Here is a 16,266-nt window from a genome sequence, read left to right on the forward strand (position 1 = left end):
CCTGGAGTTGTGGTAGGAGGTTGAGTTGATGGTGTTGTAGATTCTGTGGTTGTAGTTGGTCCTGCAGTTGTAGTCGTAGGTTCGGTTGAGGGTGTTGTAGATTTTGTGGTTGTGCTTGGTTCCTCAGTTGTAGTAGGAGGTTGGGTTGATGGTGTTGTAGATTTTGTGGTTGTGGTTGTCCCTTCAGTTGTGGTAGGTTTGGTTGGTGGTGTTGTAGAACTCGGCGTACTTGTTGTTGTAGTATCTGTGGAAATTTGACTCTGCGTAGAATGAATTGGTGTAGAACCAGTTTCTATTAATTCAGTTGTGGAAACAGTAGTTGGTCCTGCAGTTGTAGTAGGAGGTTGGGTTGATGAGGTTGTAGATTTTGTGGTTGTGGTTGGTCCTGCAGTTGTAGTGGGAGGTTGGGTTGATGGTGTTGTAGATTTTGTGGTTGTGCTTGGCTCCTCAGTTGTAGTGGGAGGTTGGGTTGATGGTGTTGTAGATTTTGTGGTTGTGCTTGGCTCCTCAGTTGTAGTGGGAGGTTGGGTTGATGGTGTCGTAGATTTTGTGGTCGTGGTTGGTCCTGCAGTTGTAGTGGGAGGTTGGGTTGATAGTGTTGTAGATTTTGTGGTTGTGGTTGGTCCTACAGTTGTGGTAGGAGGTTTGGTTGATGATGTTGTGGATTCTGTGGTTGTAGTTGGTCCTTCAGTTGTAGTGGGAGGTTGGGTTGATGGTGTAGGTTTTGTGGTCGTGGTTGGTCCTGCAGTTGTGGTAGGAGGTTGGGTTGATGGTGTTGTAGATTCTGTGGTTGTAGTTGGTCCTTTTGTTGTAGTAGGAGGTTGGGTTGATGGTGTTGTAGATTTTGTGGTTGTGCTTGGCTCCTCAGTTGTAGTGGGAGGTTGGGTTGATGGTGTTGTAGATTTTGTGGTCGTGGTTGGTCCTGCAGTTGTGGTGGGAGGTTGGGTTGATGGTGTTGTAGATTTTGTGGTTGTGCTTGGCTCCTCAGTTGTAGTGGGAGGTTGGGTTGATGGTGTTGTAGATTTTGTGGTTGTGGTTGGTCCTGCAGTTGTGGTGGGAGGTTGGGTTGATGGTGTCGTAGATTTTGTGGTTGTGCTTGGCTCCTCAGTTGTAGTGGGAGGTTGGGTTGATGGTGTAGGTTTTGTGGTCGTGGTTGGTCCTGCAGTTGTGGTAGGAGGTTTGGTTGATGAGGTTGTAGATTCTGTAGTTGTGGTTGGTCCTGCAGTTGTGGTAGGAGGTTTGGTTGATGAGGTTGTAGATTCTGTAGTTGTGGTTGGTCCTTCAGTTGTAGTGGGAGGTTGGGTTGATGGTGTAGGTTTTGTGGTCGTGGTTGGTCCTGCAGTTGTGGTAGGAGGTTTGGTTGATGAGGTTGTAGATTCTGTAGTTGTGGTTGGTCCTGCAGTTGTGGTAGGAGGTTTGGTTGATGAGGTTGTAGATTCTGTAGTTGTGGTTGGTCCTTCAGTTGTAGTGGGAGGTTGGGTTGATGGTGTTGTAGATTTTGTGGTTGTGCTTGGTTCCTCAGTTGTAGTGGGAGGTTGGGTTGATGGTGTTGTAGATTTTGTGGTTGTGCTTGGCTCCTCAGTTGTAGTGGGAGGTTGGGTTGATGGTGTCGTAGATTTTGTGGTCGTGGTTGGTCCTGCAGTTGTAGTGGGAGGTTGGGTTGATAGTGTTGTAGATTTTGTGGTTGTGGTTGGTCCTACAGTTGTGGTAGGAGGTTTGGTTGATGATGTTGTGGATTCTGTGGTTGTGGTTGGTCCTTCAGTTGTAGTGGGAGGTTGGGTTGATGGTGTAGGTTTTGTGGTCGTGGTTGGTCCTGCAGTTGTGGTAGGAGGTTTGGTTGATGAGGTTGTAGATTCTGTAGTTGTGGTTGGTCCTGCAGTTGTGGTAGGAGGTTTGGTTGATGAGGTTGTAGATTCTGTAGTTGTGGTTGGTCCTTCAGTTGTAGTGGGAGGTTGGGTTGATGGTGTTGTAGATTTTGTGGTTGTGCTTGGCTCCTCAGTTGTAGTGGGAGGTTGGGTTGATGGTGTAGGAGATTTTGTGGTCGTGGTTGGTCCTGCAGTTGTAGTGGGAGGTTGGGTTGATAGTGTTGTAGATTTTGTGGTTGTGGTTGGTCCTACAGTTGTGGTAGGAGGTTTGGTTGATGATGTTGTGGATTCTGTGGTTGTAGTTGGTCCTTCAGTTGTAGTGGGAGGTTGGGTTGATGGTGTAGGTTTTGTGGTCGTGGTTGGTCCTGCAGTTGTGGTAGGAGGTTTGGTTGATGAGGTTGTAGATTCTGTAGTTGTGGTTGGTCCTGCAGTTGTAGTAGGAGGTTTGGTTGATGAGGTTGTAGATTCTGTAGTTGTGGTTGGTCCTTCAGTTGTAGTGGGAGGTTGGGTTGATGGTGTTGTAGATTTTGTGGTTGTGCTTGGTTCCTCAGTTGTAGTGGGAGGTTGGGTTGATGGTGTAGGTTTTGTGGTCGTGGTTGGTCCTGCAGTTGTGGTAGGAGGTTTGGTTGATGAGGTTGTAGATTCTGTAGTTGTGGTTGGTCCTTCAGTTGTAGTGGGAGGTTGGGTTGATGGTGTTGTAGATTTTGTGGTTGTGCTTGGCTCCTCAGTTGTAGTGGGAGGTTGGGTTGATGGTGTTGTAGATTTTGTGGTTGTGCTTGGCTCCTCAGTTGTAGTGGGAGGTTGGGTTGATGGTGTTGTAGATTTTGTGGTTGTGCTTGGCTCCTCAGTTGTAGTGGGAGGTTGGGTTGATGGTGTTGTAGATTTTGTGGTTGTGCTTGGCTCCTCAGTTGTAGTGGGAGGTTGGGTTGATGGTGTTGTAGATTTTGTGGTTGTGCTTGGCTCCTCAGTTGTAGTGGGAGGTTGGGTTGATGGTGTTGTAGATTTTGTGGTTGTGCTTGGCTCCTCAGTTGTAGTGGGAGGTTGGGTTGATGGTGTTGTAGATTTTGTGGTTGTGCTTGGCTCCTCAGTTGTAGTGGGAGGTTGGGTTGATGGTGTTGTAGATTTTGTGGTTGTGCTTGGCTCCTCAGTTGTAGTGGGAGGTTGGGTTGATGGTGTTGTAGATTTTGTGGTTGTGCTTGGCTCCTCAGTTGTAGTGGGAGGTTGGGTTGATGGTGTTGTAGATTTTGTGGTCGTGGTTGGTCCTGCAGTTGTAGTGGGAGGTTGGGTTGATAGTGTTGTAGATTTTGTGGTTGTGGTTGGTCCTACAGTTGTGGTAGGAGGTTTGGTTGATGATGTTGTGGATTCTGTGGTTGTGGTTGGTCCTTCAGTTGTAGTGGGAGGTTGGGTTGATGGTGTAGGTTTTGTGGTCGTGGTTGGTCCTGCAGTTGTGGTAGGAGGTTTGGTTGATGAGGTTGTAGATTCTGTAGTTGTGGTTGGTCCTGGAGTTGTGGTAGGAGGTTTGGTTGATGAGGTTGTAGATTCTGTAGTTGTGGTTGGTCCTTCAGTTGTAGTGGGAGGTTGGGTTGATGGTGTAGGTTTTGTGGTCGTGGTTGGTCCTGCAGTTGTGGTAGGAGGTTTGGTTGATGAGGTTGTAGATTCTGTAGTTGTGGTTGGTCCTGCAGTTGTGGTAGGAGGTTTGGTTGATGAGGTTGTAGATTCTGTAGTTGTGGTTGGTCCTTCTGTTGTAGTGGGAGGTTGGGTTGATGGTGTTGTAGATTTTGTGGTTGTGCTTGGCTCCTCAGTTGTAGTGGGAGGTTGGGTTGATGGTGTTGTAGATTTTGTGGTTGTGCTTTGCTCCTCAGTTGTAGTGGGAGGTTGGGTTGATGGTGTAGGTTTTGTGGTCGTGGTTGGTCCTGCAGTTGTGGTAGGAGGTTTGGTTGATGAGGTTGTAGATTCTGTAGTTGTGGTTGGTCCTGCAGTTGTTGTAGGAAGTTTGGTTGATGAGGTTGTAGATTTTGTGGTTGTGGTTGGTCCTGGAGTTGTGGTAGGAGGTTTGGTTGAGGAGGTTGTAGATTCTGTAGTTGTAGTTGGTCCTTCAGTTGTAGTGGGAGGTTGAGTTGATGGTGTTGTAGATTCTGTGGTTGTAGTTGGTCCTGCAGTTGTAGTGGGAGGTTGGGTTGATGGTGTCGTAGATTTTGTGGTTGTGCTTGGTTCCTCAGTTGTAGTCGTAGGTTCAGTTGAGGGTGTTGTAGATTTTGTGGTCGTGGTTGGTCCTGCAGTTGTGGTAGGAGGTTTGGTTGATGAGGTTGTAGATTCTGTGGTTGTAGTTGGTCCTTCAGTTGTAGTGGGAGGTTGGGTTGATGGTGTTGTAGATTTTGTGGTTGTGCTTGGTACTGTTGTAGTTGGAGGTGTAGTTGATGGAGTTGAAGGTGTTGTCGGTCCACATATCTGTACCTCACAACATACTCTGATCTTATAGTTGAAGCACTTATATGGAGGTACTGTCTGGTCCTCTTTTCTACATATTAAACCATATCCCACGTCACAAGTAACAACTTGGCCAGTTTGACTCACAAAGTCATTGAAGTCCCTGTCAGGATCATCTGCATATCTACAATCAATTTCTTTGGGTTTTTTGCATATTTCTTTCCCACTGTTTGTGATGTTTTCATATGTTTCCCAGTCACTTTTGTCATATATTGGGTTATGGACATCATACCATTCTGACCACTCACACGTTGTAATACATGGAGTAGTTGTTGGTGGGATTGTAGATATTGTGCTTGGTTCCACAGTAGTAGTGGGAGGTTGGGTTGATGATGTTGTAGATTTTGTGGTTGTGCTTTGTTTCTCAGTTGTAGTGGGAGGTTGGGTTGATGATGTTGTGGATTCTGTGGTTGTGGTTGGCTCCTCAGTTGTAGTGGGAGGGTGGGTTGATGATGTTGTAGATTTTGTGGGTGTGCTTGGCTCCTCAGTTGTAGTGGGAGGGTGGGTTGATGATGTTGTAGATTTTGTGGGTGTGCTTGGCTCCTCAGTTGTAGTGGGAGGGTGGGTTGATGATGTTGTAGATTTTGTGGGTGTGCTTGGCTCCTCAGTTGTAGTGGGAGGGTGGGTTGATGATGTTGTAGATTTTGTGGGTGTGCTTGGCTCCTCAGTTGTAGTGGGAGGGTGGGTTGATGATGTTGTAGATTTTGTGGGTGTGCTTGGCTCCTCAGTTGTAGTGGGAGGGTGGGTTGATGATGTTGTAGATTTTGTGGTCGTGGTTGGTCCTGCAGTTGTGGTAGGAGGTTGGGTTGATGGTGTTGTAGATTTTGTGGTTGTGCTTGGCTCCTCAGTTGTAGGTGTTGTAGATTTTGTGGTCGTGGTTGGTCCTGCAGTTGTGGTAGGAGGTTGGGTTGATGGTGTTGTAGATTCTGTGGTTGTAGTTGGTCCTTCAGTTGTAGTGGGAGGTTGGGTTGATGGTGTTGTAGATTTTGTGGTTGTGCTTGGCTCCTCAGTTGTAGTGGGAGGTTGGGTTGATGGTGTAGGTTTTGTGGTCGTGGTTGGTCCTGCAGTTGTTGTAGGAAGTTTGGTTGATGAGGTTGTAGATTTTGTGGTTGTGGTTGGTCCTGGAGTTGTGGTAGGAGGTTGGGTTGATGGTGTTGTAGATTCTGTGGTTGTAGTTGGTCCTGCAGTTGTAGTCGTAGGTTCGGTTGAGGGTGTTGTAGATTTTGTGGTTGTGCTTGGTTCCTCAGTTGTAGTAGGAGGTTGGGTTGATGGTGTTGTAGATTTTGTGGTTGTGGTTGTCCCTTCAGTTGTGGTAGGTTTGGTTGGTGGTGTTGTAGAACTCGGCGTACTTGTTGTTGTAGTATCTGTGGAAATTTGACTCTGCGTAGAATGAATTGGTGTAGAACCAGTTTCTATTAATTCAGTTGTGGAAACAGTACTTGGTCCTGCAGTTGTAGTGGGAGGTTGGGTTGATGGTGTTGTAGATTCTGTGGTTGTAGTTGGTCCTGCAGTTGTAGTCGTAGGTTCGGTTGAGGGTGTTGTAGATTTTGTGGTTGTGCTTGGTTCCTCAGTTGTAGTAGGAGGTTGGGTTGATGGTGTCGTAGATTTTGTGGTTGTGCTTGGTTCCTCAGTTGTAGTAGGAGGTTGGGTTGATGGTGTTGTAGATTTTGTGGTTGTGCTTGGTACTGTTGTAGTTGGAGGTGTAGTTGATGGAGTTGAAGGTGTTGTCGGTCCACATATCTGTACCTCACAACATACTCTGATCTTATAGTTGAAGCACTTATATGGAGGTACTGTCTGGTCCTCTTTTCTACATATTAAACCATATCCCACGTCACAAGTAACAACTTGGCCAGTTTCACTCACAAAGTCATTGAAGTCTATGTAAGGATCATCTGCATATCTACAATCAATTTCTTTGGGTTTTTTGCATATTTCTTTCCCACTGTTTGTGATGTTTTCATATGTTTCCCAGTCACTTTTGTCATATATTGGGTTATGGACATCATACCATTCTGACCACTCACACGTTGTAAAACATGGAGTAGTTTTTGGTGGGATTGTAGATATTGTGGTTGTGGTTGGTTCCTCAGTTGTAGTCGTAGGTCTTGTAGATGTGGTTGGCAGTTCAGTTGTTGTGGTAATATGTGTAGTGGTGGAAGTAGTTATTTTGGATGTAGTTGTTGTTGGTGGGACAGTTGATGTTGGGCAGGTTTCATTTATAAATTTCACTGTTGAATTGATGCAGATCGCGTAGTAGCACATTCCCAAGTTATCAGTCACATTGTAAACAATGTCGCCTTCATTATATCTTTTCCCATTGTAAAAGCAACCCCCACATTCTTCCACACATATCTGCTTTTCCTCATCAAATATGGGCGTATCTTCTGGGCATATGGGGTAGCACCCTGTAAAAATCCCATCATAAAATATCACGTTACCCCATGATGTTGTTTACATTGTTTTTTAGATCTTGGGCAATAAAGCTGGCCAAGTGATCTTTGAAACTCTTTTCTTATTTTGATAAATAAAGTATGCCAAAAAATTTTAACTAGCACATTACTCTGAGGTGAGACACTCTGAGTTAACCTCTTACCTTCCAGTTCAGGTAATGGGTTGGTACAAGTTCCCTCTGGATTCAAGCAGGTCTTGTAGCAAGGTGTGTGACATGGGTTGTAGTGCCAACTGCAATTACCTGGGCTGTTGTAATAGTCACAAAAGACAGCTAGGAAGAAATGATATAAGGTATGTTAGGTATTTAAATAAAGGAAACATTGATTCAAATAACTCCTTCAGGTACTGTGTTTGAAACATTATTATTAAAACATTATTCTCTGTATTAAGTGTCACCAAGTTAACAGGAACTCAAACCTGAACTTCACCAAATACATTCTCACAACACATGTCTTTTCTTTTTTCTAAATCTATAAATCTCTAAATGCAAAGGTCATACGAACTTTGGGGTCTAACAATAGTCTTGGGCCAGAAAAGGCTGAAATAACTCAGTTTAATGACCAATGGATAAAATTGCTGTGTACTTACGACAGATTTCTGGAGTTCTCCATGCAACACAGGCACCAGCCTCACTACAAGCTTGAGCATAAGCTGCAACAGCTGTGCAGAAACACTCACAGTCTCCTCCAGTGTTACAGGCACATGAGTCTTTCACACAGTTTTCATGAAATGGACGATGATCTACCTGTTCAGCCATTCAAAATTGATGACAGATGTTTAAAAACATGATCCCAACCATGGAACTTTATAAAATGATAAAATAGAAACAAATCTTTTATTACCTTATGATGGCAATCTTTGAACGTTTTTCCAGTTATAATGCTACACATCATTTTTGCCCAGCTATGTCGATTCTTATTTACCACACAAGGGTCAACATTCATTTCCACATCTGGGCAGGTGCTGGACACTTTCCAGCTGTTTGCAAATTCTATAGGATTGCTCACTACCAACTGACCCTGGGTGGTGAAGTCATTCTGGCCATTGCCATCAAAATCTCCACACAGGCCACATACCTCTCCCTGTACAAACAAAAAGAGACAGTGACTTCTTTAAACGAGGACAATATTATATTGAACAAGCATTTTTTTGATGGAAGAAGATGATCTACAAAGACAGCTAGACTACAGAAAACTTGTACACAGTCTCAAAACTTTAGCTCTGAACTCTTAAAATCAGAGATTTCAGTCATCATCACTAAAACAACTACTGTGACTCACGCTGTGCCCTGGTTCCAGGCGGATGTGAACTGTTGTTCTGCGATCCCAGATTACTGTCACACCAATGGCAGATTCTATCACCAGATACAAGCCAGTCGTCCTTATTTTGTACGGAACGTGAGTGCCATGTTCCAGGTCCTCCTCTTCATATTTACCCTTTGATAATTTGATTTCTTTTCGCTGTAATGTTGAAGAGATTTCTGTTACTTTCATTGCTCAATATTTTAAGCCAGAATACAGTATCAGGTGTTGTGATGAGATCTTACCCCCAGTTGGATTCTGACAGTTTTGGAGCATGTGGTGCCCGTTGATCCACATGGTACATTTTCTGTGATAACTCCAAAGGTGTACTGTGCTGTTTTATTGCCACATTTGTTCTTAAAAGAGAGACATTTATTAAACATTTTGCATAATTGCATCATAGTACACAGAGACAACTGATCAAATCAAACTTTAGCTTGACCTTTATTAGTCTATACTTTAAGATTGCTAAAGAATTGTATAAATGTTATATCTATGAACTTCTAGGATGGGACCAGACAGAACATAATATATTGAGCATGTTGGCTGTGTCCAAAATCTCTCCTTGTTTTCTACATAGTGCACTACATTTACTGTCTGCCATTGTATCTGATATTGTAAATGTATCCACTGGTGTATATGGCATGTGCAATACCTTCTGTTAACAATCCCACACTACATTTTATAGATGTCAGTGATGATGAAAATGATGATGATGATGATGATGTAAATATATAAAATTTAAACTTACTGCTCACTATTTAAGTAAAGTACTGAGTGTCCACTATGTAGGGAGTCAGTGTTTAAATAAGAGAGTGATTTTGAACACAGTCTGTCATTGGGATGATGTGTACATGCTTTTTTTTTACCTTGACAGCAACGTAGGCACAATGTCCTTGAAAAGCATATGTTTGCTGATCAAATGTATTGTAGTGACCACTCCCGTAAATAGTGCAAGTTCCTTGACACTTTTTGTTGGTGCAATCCCACTTTCCACTTTTGCAGGTACTAGACGCATTAAAAATGGTTAATAGTAACACAGTTCTTTACATACTGCAAATAAGTGAAACACAAGATAATATTTGTTTACTGTGCTATATTATATATATGATAAAAAACAAGGTCATACCAGTTGTTGCACTTGTTAAGAATGACTTTTCCCGGGGCATACAGATACCCATTATGCCGACATGGACAGTCCTTTTCTTTCACACAGGAACCTTTGCCATCATCAAGGAGGCCACTGGGACACTGACAGCCAGATTCACACTCAGTGGAGGCCTGGAGAGATAGACAGATCACAGGGATTTAAAAAAAGTGCAAACATTAATGATATTGATAAAAAATGACTCTTCAATAATGTCTAGAAACTATTGTAGACACTAGTGTATCTATGCACAGCATGTTACATCTTCAGTGTAACATACTGTCCAACATTAAATTCAGAAAATAAATATTTGATCTTTTATTTGAGACTGAGAGGCCATCTTGGACACAGCAGCAAAAACAGCTCACACAATCATTGCTGTCCAGATTTAAACAGGTTTGAGCACACTGCACTCCAAGCTCTCCTGTGCCCGCAGTGGAGCAGTTGAAGAACACTTTTGGAGAAGAGCATGCTGTAACTGAAAGAGAAACAGATTCAATACACATATCAACCAAATGATGGTGCTGAGTTAAAAAACAAAACATAAAACTTAAAAAAAGAGAAACGTACTTGATGAATGGGTTCTCCAAGAATGACAATGAAGCATTCCATTGGTACACACACTAGAAAAGGACAAAGATTTAAAATGCAACACAAAGGTACGTAAAAACTTAACATTCGGTTTCTATAAACCTTCATGTGCATGCTTTACAGTTGCACCAAATCTGCTGAAGTCTAGGAAAACTGATTTGAAGTCATGAAATTGGAAACAACTAACTCACCAGTGGTCGTCTTGGATGCTGATGGACTTTCCTGGCTTAATGTACTCTTCATTATGGTAGCATGGACACTTTGCCATGGGGACACAGATGCCCTTTTCATTTAGGTAGAAACCCTCAGAGCAGGAGCAGCCATCCACAGGCAAGAAGTCAGAAGTGCAGCTCTGCTGCTTAGAACCGAGTGATCTACAGGTCAGCTGGCATCTCTGATGCTTGTAAGAGAAGGTCTGGGATGGTGGGCAGCTCCTTGAGTATTTGTCTGTTTTGTGCACAATGTGAGGATAGTTAGTTAATAGTTTATGACTAACTAATGAAAGCAATAATGTTAATCAAACTTTAGAAATCATCACCTCATTTTACCACAACCGAATGAAAGAAATCCTTACCACACACATTCTCTCTCCAGTCTTTCAAGAACACTCCCTTTGATGCACAAGCCCGTGCATAAGAGGACAGGACAGCACACAGGCAGGCCTCATTCTTCTCACAGTTACAGCTAGCATAAGTACATCGCTGCACAACCGAAAAACAGTTTTAGTGGACTACAGTCCCATCAAAATTTCATTAAATGAAAGACAAACTGAAAGATTTTTCTGTACCTTGTAATACATCTCAGGATCCACCACTGAGCTACATTGTGCAAAGGTACTATTTGGATTTTGCAGCAAGGCGCACCAGTGTTTCGCGTACCACTCTGAGAATGAAGAAACAGCAGCCCTTTTATTTTTCATGTCCTCAACTGTGTTAGACTGTGCACTTGCCTTCAATATATAAACATACTTAAAGACTGGAACTAAGTGTTTAAGGCAGAGAATCAATCTAAGAAACACGTTTGTCAACAGAAAAAGCAACCACTACTTTTTACCATTGTCCACACTGAGGGAACAGGGGTCTTCAACTCTTTCCTCTTTGTCTTCACACGTGACCTTAGACTTCCATGAGTTAGCAAAAGTTACTGCTGTTCCCTCGACGATCCCCTGAGGTGTCTTCATGTCATCAGACAGGACCATGTTGTAGTCTCCACATAAACCTGAAGAAAACAAATATTTTAGACATTTAATTTTTATTAGAGTATCGGCACTTATACTATTCATAGGAAAATGGAAAGTGTCAATTACTGTAATGAAATTAGCAAAATGGAAATGTATTATAGGATTTTTTAGGGATTCATTAATTCAGTTAACTTGAATTAAGATGAACATCATGTATTTATCTATTTTCTGTATATTGTGTTGTATTCACATTTCCTTCTGGGGAGTTATTAGTATAATGAATAATTACCATTAAATAAAGAGTTTTACCAAACATTATCATGCACATTTGTGTTCACCAACATGTTTTGACAGTGATTCATTGTTAACTGTGTCAGTCAGTATTGTCACAGATTTTAGAACTGATTTTTTTGTAGCTTCGAGCATTTTTTCAGGTAAATCTGTTGGGTTGGTTTGACATTGTGTATGGCAAAATTAGTATCCAAATACACAAATAAATAAAGATTATTGTTTTCATCCTCACTACCCATTAGATGGTATAATAATCTATCTGAAATGTATTGTATGTACTGACATATTTTTGATGATGACTGAATGCTTCGTGTTATGACAAATGTAAAACTTACCACGTGTCTTTGCTCTGTAGCTCTGGTCCAGTCTGACGTAGACTTGCATGAGAGGCACCTGCTGGATCTGAATTTGCAACCCAAAAGTGGTCTGGAGCAAGATGTGAAAGGATGAAGCCTGGAATATGTTGATGTCACCTTTGGATGAAGAAACATTTTTGTAAGAAACATTACAACAAGAAACAGTAAGATCATTTGCCAAATGTCATAGCATAAATGAAAGAAGACAATAATATGATCTCTTCAGGGTTTCTTATTGTCTGACCCACCTGTGTGGTAGGGCAAACTGATGGGCTGCATGTTCTGCTTTACTGTGCCATCTGAAGTGAACATTAATACCTGAATAAAAACAGAATTGATCATTTGAATGTTGCAGATATCAGTGTGGAATAATAAATGACTACAATCGTTTTAACTGACAGGTTTGAACTCACATTGTTTCTGTCATTGTTCAGCAGGATTTTAAGGGTTTTCAGACAAGTGTCAAATTCTTGGTTTGCACATGGCACCAACTGGACCATGATGGTAAACTTTGGACTTGCATCATCCTGCAAAATACAGTGCAAAGTGCAATTAAATAGATACCTTTTTTTTTTTCTTTTTTTTTTTTACATCAATTGATTATATTTGTTCTGCCATTTAATTGTGCAAAGCAATATCTCATTCACCTTGCTTTCCACCTTGGCTAGGGTGTAGTAACAGTCTCCATGGAAGGTGTAGGTTTTCCCATCAAAGGTAGTTACATGTGAGCCCTCTTCAACTGCACATGTAGCAGGTGTTTCAAGGCTCTTACAAACCCATCCACCCTTCAAACATGTACTGAAACATGCCAAATAATTTAATATCAATAACATGAACACAACCCAAATAATACATTCTGTTTACACTATGAAACATTTGACTCACCATTCATCTTGGTCCTGTCGGTAAACCTCACCAGGGTTATAGATTTTTTTGTGGTAGCACTGACATTTAGATTGAGCAATGCATCCTCTATTAGAAATGTCATCAAACACAGTACCTGAAGGAGACGGTTATATGAAAGGGTAATTATAGGTGAAACAGGAAACTCTCAACACTGTATTATGTAGTAAGAAACATAGGTTCACATGGGAAGATCACTCACCAGGTGGACAGACGCAGCCATCCAATCTGTGGTGCTCACACATTGAACTTGTGCCCTGATTTTTGCAAGTATCAATGCAAGGGGAACCGCTCTCTTCATAAACCATGTTGTATAGGCACTGTTTAGCTGTGAAGATAAGGTACAATTGAAATTAACAGAGGTAGGAAGGGACTTGTTTGATTTTTTTTTTTCCAGAAATGTAAGAAATTTTATTTAAATCAGATCTGGCCCTTCTTTATGCTGTTTTTAAAGGTTTTTTCTTTTTAAAGAAACATAAATAATATAATATAATCAATCAGAGCAGCATGAGAAAATGTATAATTTAAAATAATGTTCAGATAGTAACTCAATATCTTTTATTCAATTTAAATTAGTTGTTTTTTACTGAGCTGGTTTCAGTATTGTAATACTCCTTCCACCTCAAACCGTTTAAAAAATAAAGGTGATAACAAAGCAGAGAAAAGCAAACATTACCACAGAACTGATGTGTCCTCCAGTTGGGAGGCTGCCCTCCTGCATGCAAACACTCTCGAGAGAACTCAGACAGTGTGCTGCAGACACAGAAGTCATTTGTAGTGTTGGGGCAGCCACACATGTCCTGCACACACGTCTGGATGTAAGGTTCAGGGTCAATCAGTTTGGTGCATGAGCTCCAGGATTCTGAATGCAACATCTGGTCACAGGAGGTTTGCTAAAAGGTAAAAATAAATGATGGGTGGGAGAACCAAAGTTTGAAATGCTATATATTGCTACATATCACTATTGTATATATAAGTTAGAGGATCATAAACCCACAAACTGCTTGCATGAATCCGGCACACTCCTAGCCTCGCGTGAGTCATCTTCCTCTTCAAAGGGGTCCTCACAATCATCATTTGGAAGGTGGACTTTCTGTTTGGTGCCAAACTCAATTGGGCTAATTTGGCGACCTGCATATAATTACATTCATGGTATCACATACAAGAGGTGCGGTGCATGACTGATGAAATGAGTGTATCCATAAAGTGAATAACCATATATACCATTATGAATGAACTCATTGACTAAAACACCATTGAAGTCTCCACAAAGTCCACAAGTACGATTGGCATAGTCACGATCTAGTTCCACCTGCAACACAGCAAGAGGGTATAACAATCTTTCAAACTAACTTCATAACACTATTAAAATATTGAAACACAAAAAAAACACTTGTGAATTATAGTTGCCCCATAAATTGACATGAATCGAATAGTTATTGTGATTGGTTTTATGTTATCATAGTGTGAGCAAATGCCCTGTTTGTCAAAAATAACTGAATCAAGAAAGAAAACTGACTGACGGACTGTCTGTGTATTTAATATCTTCCCAGAAACCTTTGGAAATATATCTGTATCTCCAGGGGTCGGTCCGTCCCATAATAATAAAAGAAAGACGTGGTCCAATCATCATTAATTGCATTTGTGTTACAATTCGCTCCTTAAAGTGTGTGAATCATATAAGATGCTTGAAGGAGAGCTGTGTGGATAGATTTCTGCCTGGTGTATCTGAGAGCTCTAATGTTCTTTACATGACACAACAATGTGTTTTGAGCAGACCTGGAGTGTGAATATAAAATCCATTATCTTAAGTTTTTACCATGACTGAATCACCAAGGTACCACATGACTGTGAGGCCGACGCTGGACTGGAGCTTGATGTAAACAGCATTTTTTTCCACTTGTACCCCTCCTTGATAGAATGGCAATTTGACCCTTGGAAACAGAGAATGTTTTTTTTTTTTTAATAACATTATCATGAACACATCAGAAGAGAGAAGCAGAGCTAGTTTCACAGGTCTTTTACTTACAGCTGGTCATTCACATTGACCAGATTCTTGCTGAGGTGGAATGAGAGGTCATTGATGGTGACCACCACATAACTGACTATAGGGTTTCCACCTTCCTCTTTCCTCCTTATGTGCACAGAGAACTCCTGGTAGGTCTCGTGACAGTCGGAGGCCAGGTTGTACTCACACATACCAGGGAACTGGTATACATTGCCATCGAATGTCTTGAAGTGCCCCCTGCCCCATGTGCTGCAGATGCTGTTGACATGGTTGCGAACTGAGAAAAATAAAAATAAAATTAAAAAAAAGAGAGAAAAAAGTATAGAAAGCAGTTCGAGTACATTTATACAGTATGTGTAAATTAATCACAACAATCCATTCACACAGTCCTGAAAAGCATCTTACCCAGTCTGGCTTGAACATCAGTGACAATGGCAACAGACAAAGCAAGGAAACACAGCGACACACGTCTCCACCCCATTGTTGCCACTGTGGGCTTGATGTCACCAAAGGAGGTAATAGTCAGACAGCACTCAATGGCCCTTTATATTCAGATTGCATATATTTTGACCCCTCCCATTTTCTTCTTGGTGTTATTCCATAGACAAATATGTGCTGAAAGGATGTCCAAGGCTTACCACATATGTCACAGGTGCCAAATTACATATGAACCTTTGTTAGGGAAACTCCCTAAAAATTTTTTAACTTGAAATTTTATTACTCTTCCTAGAGTGAATCCAACATTAGAAAAAGTTAAAAAATCACATTTATTCCTATTTCTATGTAAGCTGTACACCACCAGGGTACAAAAATTGTCTTAGGGTCATTTTTATCCTGGCAGTTAGAATCACAGTCACAGAGTCAGTTACACAGAACCACAGACACACAAGCAATTGAGTTTATGTGTGCTACTGATTGATCTTACACAGAACTAAAACTTTCTTGTGCAGGTGCAGCATCAACTTTCCATGATCCCATACATGACTCAAGTTCAAACAATTTCAAACACAAAATAAACATTTCTTGAAAGCATTTTAGGAGTTTAGTGAAGGCGGGTCATTTTTGACCCTAAGGACAACTAACAAAATTAGATAAAATTGTAATAATTGACTTTTTAATGAGCATAAATGAACTTAGGCACAAGGACAATATTGACAAAGCTATATAACTAAAAGGAAAGTTGAGATCTGATGAGAGACAATGACATTAGTGTAAGAGTCACCTAATGATGCTGCCTTAAACACAACCTACGTCACCCTATCTGCCATCTGCTTTGCAATTGATAGGCAGGTGGATCATTAACAAACTCAATCAATCTACAATGTTAAATGTATTTTTTTTTTAGATACAAGGAATCAGTGTTTCCACTAAGGATGTTGCTTTTTTAAATCACCTTTCATCGAGATTTCATTCAGGGCATGGTTTGACAATATTACCATGCTGTATATTGGAGGCAGATAAAAGATTTGTTTACCAGCACAGATTTTTCTGTATTGTATTCCTCTGTCCTTTTATAGACAATGTTGCAAATTAATGAGCAGTCCTGTAATTTGAACCTCAAATACAACCTCATGAATTCAATGTGAAGGCATATTAGGTTATACGTGTTTGCATGTCTCTTGTAACTATATTGATTTTGGGGAACAGTCTTTATTCTTCAGACTACTTGATCTCAGGATGGAC

The 16,266-nt window shown here is 41.2% G+C and overlaps 1 protein-coding gene across 1 annotated transcript; it reads right to left on the bottom strand.

Moving 5' to 3' along the window:
• Positions 1–5,979: 5,979 nt before the first annotated feature.
• Positions 5,980–15,074, bottom strand: LOC111229746 (mucin-2-like). The gene is made up of 27 exons (XM_022756217.1): positions 14,989–15,074; positions 14,605–14,860; positions 14,395–14,509; positions 13,800–13,887; positions 13,573–13,706; positions 13,252–13,468; positions 12,778–12,903; positions 12,558–12,672; positions 12,320–12,470; positions 12,086–12,199; positions 11,921–11,990; positions 11,652–11,789; positions 10,899–11,063; positions 10,633–10,727; positions 10,420–10,546; positions 10,037–10,292; positions 9,825–9,877; positions 9,623–9,732; positions 9,237–9,388; positions 8,977–9,115; positions 8,353–8,463; positions 8,087–8,266; positions 7,649–7,888; positions 7,395–7,551; positions 6,949–7,077; positions 6,599–6,760; positions 5,980–6,092 (listed from the first exon to the last, which is right to left on the bottom strand). Exons 1-27 carry the CDS (start codon positions 15,062–15,064, stop codon positions 5,980–5,982), a joined length of 3,789 nt encoding a protein of 1,262 aa, XP_022611938.1. The 5' UTR covers positions 15,065–15,074.
• Positions 15,075–16,266: the final 1,192 nt, after the last annotated feature.

The sequence above is a fragment of the Seriola dumerili genome, unplaced genomic scaffold (assembly GCF_002260705.1).
Source record: "Seriola dumerili isolate Sdu_G_001 unplaced genomic scaffold, Sdu_1.0 BDQW01000242.1, whole genome shotgun sequence".
Classification (NCBI taxonomy): Eukaryota; Metazoa; Chordata; class Actinopteri; order Carangiformes; family Carangidae; genus Seriola; species Seriola dumerili.